A 7,524-nucleotide genomic window follows, 5' to 3' on the forward strand; every position below is an offset into this window, starting at 1 on the left:
ACGCATAGATCCCGTCTAGTTGGAGCGCCAACAAGCGCTGTTGCGTGCCGGCCGTCGTTTCCCGTGCGGCCTGACCCGGGGGCGGAGTGCATGAGACTAACCAGCCGTATGCACCCGCCCCCCGCGCTGTGCTTCGGCCCTGGGCCCCCGGCTTTTCAGCCCACAGTGTAATCAACGTCATACATACATACATACATACATACATACATACATACATACATACATACATACATACATACATACATACATACATACATACATACATACATACATACATACATACATACATACAGTGTAATCAACGTCATACATACATACATACATACATACATACATACATACATACATACATACATACATACATACATACATACATACATACATACATACATACACACACAGCTCCTAGAAGACGAAAGGTGACGGCCCTCGAGAACTGATGCAGGGAGAACAACTCACATGCACATCCCCCCCCCGATGCGAGCGGTTGAAGGGCGACAGGGCAGCTCCTCCATCCAACTTGGAGCAATGCGGGATACGGCCCCTCCCCTTCCCCCCCCCTTACCTAGTGCATCCTTCCAGCACCGCCAGCACCTATACAGCACATACAGCCCGTCTGCACACATTGCTACAGCCCGTCTGCACACACTGCTACAGCTGGATATCAATGACCTCAATCTTACGAGACCAGACACGACGACTACACCACAAAGAATGTCGGTAACGTGTTGGAGCTTCACTACCTCCGGAACCACGGGTACATGACTTCACCATCGATTAGGACTCACTAGGTGGTTTCGGACTTTGGACGCCTTCCAGCAGGCAAGCAGTTCATGTTTTCTGAGCTTCTTCGCATCACATGATTTACCCCTCCCCCTCCTCCCCCCCTCCCCCCCCCTCCCCTCCCTCCCCCTCCCCCCCCCTCCCCTCCCTCCCCCTCCCCCCCCCTCCCCTCCCTCCCCCTCCCCTCCCTCCCCCTCCCCTCCCTCCCCCTCCCCCCCCCTCCCCTCCCTCCCCCTCCCCTGTCCCCCGAGCCGCACCTGGAGCGCCCCGGGGTACAGTCCGAGTGTGCACCTCTGCAGGAGCTGCCGCAAACCCTGTGCGGGTGCGGGTGTGTATGAGGGAGAGTGTGTATGAGGGAGAGTGTGTATGAGGGAGAGTATGTATGATAGTGTGTGAGAGTGTGTGAGAGTGTGTGAGAGTGTGTGAGAGTGTGTGAGAGTGTGTGAGAGTGTGTGTGAAAGGGAGTGTGAGGGAGTGTGAGGGAGTGTGGTAGAGAGTAGGATTTAGGGGAAGAGCGGAATCCCATCGCAAACCCGGCCCCGGGGGCGACACACAGCTACCCCCTGCCCCCTGCGACCACATGCCGCATGAACAGGTCGTGTGAGGGGGTGGGGGGTGGGGGTAGGGGCGGGGGGAGGGAGTGGACCAGGGCCCGATGGACGGATAGAGTGTTGTGGCCGCATCCGCAGACCAAATAATAATAATAACAATAGTACGCCGGCCGGGGCCTGGCGTGTGTTAAGGGGGTGGGGAACTGAGGGGCGGTGTAGCCGCTCCTGTATGCCCACACCACCCCGCAGACCAAATAACGGTTAACCAAATAACGGTTAACAGAAACCCACACAACAAGGGCGAGAGGGGAGAGAGCGAGTGATAGCCAACTGCAGGGAGGGCACAGATGCCGTACTGGTGGTTGTGATTTATGTGCCACACCTCACCATTGGGTCGGGGAAGTGCTGCTCCTCGTACTCGCGGTACCAACGGTACAGACTGTTGGGACCATCCTTGCCAAGACGCTCGTACCTGAGCGGTGGGACGAGCAATACACACCCACACGGACAAACCAAAGTGGTATTCGCAGCTCAGTTCATTGAAAGCTCATGCACAATCAAACACACACACATACATACATATATACATATATACGCATATACATATATAGGCACGTACATGCGCACATTAGCAGGGGCAGTCAAGAAGCCAAACCCGGGTAGTGGCGATCCAACAAATGGCTGTAAGAAAAACAGGGGGAGAGCGGTGGCAGCAGCAGCAGCAGCAACAGCGATATGAATATGTTTCGGTGACACGGTACGGCGCAGTACGGCGGTGGTTCATACTTGATGCAGGTCTCAACTCCCAGCTCAAGCAGCAACAGCAGCACGATGGCGAACGTCACGTGCGTCGCACAGTGCGCTATCGCAAAGGCCAGTTGTACGGCAAATCCACCAATCCGTGCCGCCAGCAGCGGCGGCGGCGCACGTACTGGCGAGATACTGCCGCTGCCGTCGGCGCGGTTAGCGGCGGCAGTAGCCGTCCCCGCCGCCGCCGCCGGTCCCATATCGCCGCCGCTGCCGCCGGGGCTGGCCATCGATGCTGCTGCTGCTGCTGCTGCTGACGACGACGACGACGACGGCAGCGGGGACTTGACGGCTCCGACCCCCCCTGTGTGTGAAGTCCGCAGCCAAAGCGCGTTTTGATGTGGTGTGTTGGATGGCAGTTGAGACGCGAATAAATACCAAGGGGGGAAGGGGGGTTGACTAGGGAACCAGTGCCCTGTTCCACCTTCCCCCTCCTGAGAGGGGTGTGTGTGTGTGTGTGTGTGACGGATGTGTGCGCGCCGCAACGTGTTCCCCCCTCCACACCCCTCCACTCTCCTCCTCCTGAAACCGCTGCAACTTACAACTGCCGTACAACTGCCGTACAATGGCTGTAACCCCAATCGACTCGGCCCCTCCCGCTTAAAATGCGCGCCCTGAGTGACGCAATGTAACGCAAGGAAAATTACTCTACGTGTACGGCACTCGCTCGTACACCCTTGTGCTTTTCCATCCCACCCCAGCCTCTCCAATCCAGCCTTCCCACTGACCTCCCCGCGCCAGCCCCAGGCTGAGGAGCAGCAGCACCACCAGCGCCCCCGCGGACAGGTAGCTGCGGCCCGCAATGGCCGCCAGCGTGTCCGTATACGCACTCCACATCAGGGATACCGCCTTGGCTGTGTGCGTGTGCGTGTGTGTATGGGAGGGGAAAGACGAACCACGAACGAGTGTAGGGGGGGGGGCGCCAAGGGGGGTAAGGGGGGAGGAGGAGGAATGGGAGACGGCGGAGGGGCGGCTGAGGTGAAGGAGGTAGCGGAGGCAGAGGAGGATTGGAAACACGGAGTACGGGTATTGTGAACTTGACCCTTACCCTCACCCTCGCTTCCCACCCAACCCCAAGCACATACATACATACATACATACATACATACATACATACATACATACATACATACATACATACACGCACGCACACACCGGGCGAGTCGGCCTCTAGGACCTCCGCCAGATGACTGCAGCGGGGGAGTACGGACACCACCAGCAAGAAATAAAACACGCCGCCGATGACGTCAAACCTGCAGTGGGGCAACGTACGACAAGGGCCAGGCCCGAAGGCGGCATGGGGCACGAGCGGGCCGGACAGATCCGTCGAGAAGAGGAGGGGTCCTGGGGGGTGGGGTTCAGCACCCTCACGGCGGGCAGTATAAGGGGGTAAGTACGTCCTAAGTACGGCGGAATGAGGGTGCGGGCGGGGTCACCGCGTCGCGAAACACAACGTGCTGGGTCACGTCACGCAACGTCATGCCACGCCACGTCATGTGTTAGCAGTTACCCGTCCCGCCCCGGCCCCTTTCTGCACCTCACTCCTCCCCCCTCCCCTCCCGTCAATCTCAACCCCATTCGGCCCCCCCCCCCACACACTTAACTCCCCCCCCCCCCACACACACACGCCCGCTCACCGTGTGTTCCTCAATCGAAACACATGCAGGTTCTTGCGGCCCAGCTGCAGGGACGTGCGGGGGGAGGGGTAACACGCCGCACACACATACTCCCCCTGGGGACCGGGGGAACTGTAACCCCCTCCCGCCACCACCCCGGGAGCAACACAAGGGCCCCCCGCCGCCGCCCATTGGGTGCCCGGGAGGGAGCCGGCGCCGTACAAAAGCGTCGGTTGTAGTGGTGGCGGCTGTGGCCAGCCGCCGGGCTGCAGCCAAGAGGGCCCTATGCGGGCCCCGGGCGGACCGCCGTACAGCGCATCACCGGGGTAGTAGATCCTGGAGGGAGATGACGTGGCGTCGGCCCCGCGGCGGCGGCGGCGGCGGCGGCGGCAGGAGGAGGAGGAGGGAGTATTCTTAGGTGCGAAATTAAAACGTTTTCAAGGATGACCGTGGTGTTGGGGGTATTGCTGGTGTTGGTGGTTGGAGGGGGGGGACCAAAGCGAAGATTCAGAGCGCGCGGGGACTGGGTATTGGGGAGTATGTTAGGAGGAAATGGTGGATGGGGGCGATAACACCTCGGGGGGAGGTCGGGGAGAGGGGGAGCGAGAGAGTGCACACGGTGCCGTACAAGTCCACGGGCATTCTGTAACCCAGTGTTCCCCAGCTCCCCCTATTACCCTCCCTGACTGGTTACGTACATGTGTACGAACAGCCTAGACCCAGCGGTCTCAAACCCCTCCGTCAGTACGACCATACCACCCAACCGCATTTCCCCCCCCACAGCGACCCCTCCCCCGCCCACCCGCAAGTGCACGGCAGCGCCACCGCCGCGTAAAGCCCTGCGGTGGCATCAGCGGCCGGGTCGTGCGGTGCGGGGAAGCGGGCCCCAGCAAACACATGTGTGGGGTGCAGGAACGCCCCGCCGCCGCCGTTCACCACCAGGTGCTGCGGGTCGTGGGGGTGACGGGACCACCGCTGTCGAGCCTCGCACGCGGCGCAGGGAACGCGAGCAGGGAGGCAGCTGCGCTGCACGTCAGCGGCGCCGAAGGTGCCGGCCGCGGCGGCGGCGGCGCCGCCGTCGAGTTGGAGGTAATGTGGCGGCGTCAGACGCGACGCAAATGCCGACGCCGGCGGCGGCGACGGTTCCGACTCGTTGTCATGACGGCCATGGGCCCCTTGATGGGTGCGGATGTGGGTGTGGGTAGCGCCATGTGGTTGAGTTGCAGCTGCAGGTTCCGGGGTTTTGAGGTGAGGGTGCGGGTGAGAGCGGGGGTGGGGGTAGGAATGAGGTTGGGGGTGAGGTTGGGAGAGACCCTCCAGGGCAGGACATGAAGCGGCGCGGAACACGGCGCCCGATGCAGAAGACGGCGGCGGCGGCGGCGGCGGCAGGACCTCCGCAGCCGCCACGTCGCCACTGATGCTGATGCTGCTGTTGCCGCCACACGCAACAAACGGCGATTTGCAGCCGCTGCCGCCGGCGGCTACGTGGCCAGCTCGTTCCCCTGACGGCGAGGTGGCCGGGAGGGGTGCCGCTGCTGGCGGCGGCTGCGGCGGTACATCGCCCCCCAGTAGCTGCGGGTGCTCCGCCTCCTCCTCCAGCACCGCGTCAAAGCTACTGCCGCCGCAACTCCCCCCCAACAATAATCCCTCCTTTCCCTGCTGCTCCTCATCCTCCGTAGGGTGATCATCATCATCATCATCATCACGATAATGATGAGGATGACGAGGAGGAGGAGGATGACAACCACCCGCATGACTGGTGCCTGCGGCAGTAGCACCCGCATCAGCAGCCGGCCCCGCCGCTGCCTGCTGCTGCTGCTGCCGTACCGCTGCCGCCTCCACCCAGCTGTGCCTCATGTAGAAGTGCAGGTCCCCCGCCAGGTGCACCCGGGCCCGCCCCCGCAGGTGCCCCCGCACCAGCTGCCGCAGGTTGGCACCCAGGTGCGGTCGCCGCCAGAACCACTCCAGCAGCCACAGCGGCTCGTGCGTCATGAGGATCACCTGGGGTGTGTGTGGCGGGTGGCGGGTGGCGGGTGGCGGGGAGCCCCCATCGGGGCCCCCCGGGGATGGTGGTGGTGGTGACGGACAGAGGGGTTAAGAAACATGGTGAAAACGATGAAAATGTAACGAAAGTACGGAAATGCAGTACAGATCATCGTACAGCTGTAGGTCGAGTCGGGTATAGCAAGGGGAGACGGAGCAGCGGAAGCAGCAGCAGCGGGCGCCTGGGCACAGCTCTAGGGCCGCGGCGCGCCACGGCGGCCGTCCTCCCCCCCTACCTGGTCCTCGGGCCCCATCCGCTGCTCGACCACGTTGGCGAAGTAGCGGTACTGCTGCATGTCGATGTCCTGGACCAGAGCCAGGTCGAATCCGAACAGCCACCAGCCAGCCGGCAGCCGCAAAGCAAAGTAACTTTTTTCCTGGGCAAAAGGAGGGAAAGGAGGGGAGGAGACGGCGGCGGAGACAGCGGTGGCGGCGATGGCGACACCCGTGCATTCCATGTGTTTTATCATTCACGAGTACGGCGGTAAGTACGTGCCGTACACTCCTGAACCGGACACATCAGTATATGCGGGAGGAAACCAGGGCGCCTAGGGTAGGATAGTAGGCGACGCAAACCCAGCACCGTTATGGAAATATAATATATTTAAGGGTACATTAGATTCGGACCGTGTCGTACCATGTCGTACTATGTCGCCGTCGTTATCGTACCTGCGGCAGCAGCCAGCCGCCCAGCCAGCCCTGGTGCTGAATCTCCCGTGTAAAGGTCTGTGTGTATGTTTGAGTGTATGTATATGTGCACAGGGGGAGAGGTGAAGGATCCGGGGACAGGGGGGGAACCCAAGGGGGGAAGAGGGCGGTGAGCGGGGGGATTTTCATTCTCTCCGTTGACACGCACATACACATACACATACATATACACACGCACGTATTGCAAGGCAGCCATCGCAATCCATAGCGCTGCACGTGAACTACCTTCTCGGGGGGCACCGGGGTCCACCATTAGAACCCCCACCCACCCACCCAACAGCCTGTTCACTCCCCAGAGCCCTCTCTCCCCCGCCCCCCTTCCCGCCCGCCCCCCTTTGCCCCGCCCCGTCATCACCTCCAGTCCATCAATCCAGTCGTGGTTCCCCGGTATGGCGAATGCTGTTGGTCCCGGGTACCTTCTCAGGGCCGCTGAGGAGGCTCGTCGGGAGGAGCGCGGACTGAGGCCCCGCGGGTCCGAGGGCAGGTGGGCCTCATGCACTCCCCAGGCTGGGGGCGGGGAGGGGGACAGAGAGTGGGGGAGACATGTCTGGATGTGGTCGTGTGGAAGGAAGCGCGCGGGTAATGTGGGGTATGGGTGCGGGAATGCCCACAACGCTGCGCTGCTCCTCTGCACCCCAACACAACCCACCCCATCCCCCACACTCACTCACCGGGCGGCAGGTCGGGTTTGTGGACCACCAGTCGACCGGTGTGGAAGTGCGGTGGAGGGGGGAGAGCGTCCGAAAAGGGTCTGCATGGGGGGAAGGTGGAGGGGGGGAGGGGGGGCAGCAGCCGCAGTGGCAGTAGCAGCAGCAGCGGTTGCGGCCACCCGCGTGTACGAGGAGATTCGGCTGGGCGGTATAATTGTCGTAATTGATTCGTCGTACGCGGCCTCCGCCAACCAGGCGGCGGACGGTACCCCGCACCGCACACTGGAGCGGTGGATGGGACCCCGACCCCCCCTTTCTCCCGCCCTTCTTCCCCCCCTTCTCCCCCCCTCCTACCCCCTTCTCCCC

General features: G+C 62.0%; 1 protein-coding gene across 1 annotated transcript in view; it reads right to left on the bottom strand.

Annotated features, from left to right (window-relative positions):
* VOLCADRAFT_65342 (uncharacterized protein) overlaps nucleotides 1–6,899 on the bottom strand; it is a gene marked incomplete at both ends in the record, with an annotated part of 12,936 nt that extends 6,037 nt beyond the window's left edge. The window contains 11 exons of the mRNA XM_002954829.1: nucleotides 1,041–1,097; nucleotides 1,722–1,806; nucleotides 2,121–2,196; nucleotides 2,870–2,995; nucleotides 3,297–3,394; nucleotides 3,779–3,889; nucleotides 4,653–4,732; nucleotides 5,600–5,758; nucleotides 6,037–6,177; nucleotides 6,470–6,526; nucleotides 6,864–6,899. Coding sequence (XP_002954875.1) covers nucleotides 1,041–1,097; nucleotides 1,722–1,806; nucleotides 2,121–2,196; nucleotides 2,870–2,995; nucleotides 3,297–3,394; nucleotides 3,779–3,889; nucleotides 4,653–4,732; nucleotides 5,600–5,758; nucleotides 6,037–6,177; nucleotides 6,470–6,526; nucleotides 6,864–6,899 — 1,026 coding nt within the window. The remainder of the gene's footprint in view (nucleotides 1–1,040; nucleotides 1,098–1,721; nucleotides 1,807–2,120; nucleotides 2,197–2,869; nucleotides 2,996–3,296; nucleotides 3,395–3,778; nucleotides 3,890–4,652; nucleotides 4,733–5,599; nucleotides 5,759–6,036; nucleotides 6,178–6,469; nucleotides 6,527–6,863) is intronic.
* Between the last annotated feature and the right edge of the window lie 625 nt (nucleotides 6,900–7,524).

Source organism: Volvox carteri, assembly GCF_000143455.1.
Source record: "Volvox carteri f. nagariensis unplaced genomic scaffold VOLCAscaffold_46, whole genome shotgun sequence".
NCBI classification, from domain to species: domain Eukaryota; kingdom Viridiplantae; phylum Chlorophyta; class Chlorophyceae; order Chlamydomonadales; family Volvocaceae; genus Volvox; species Volvox carteri.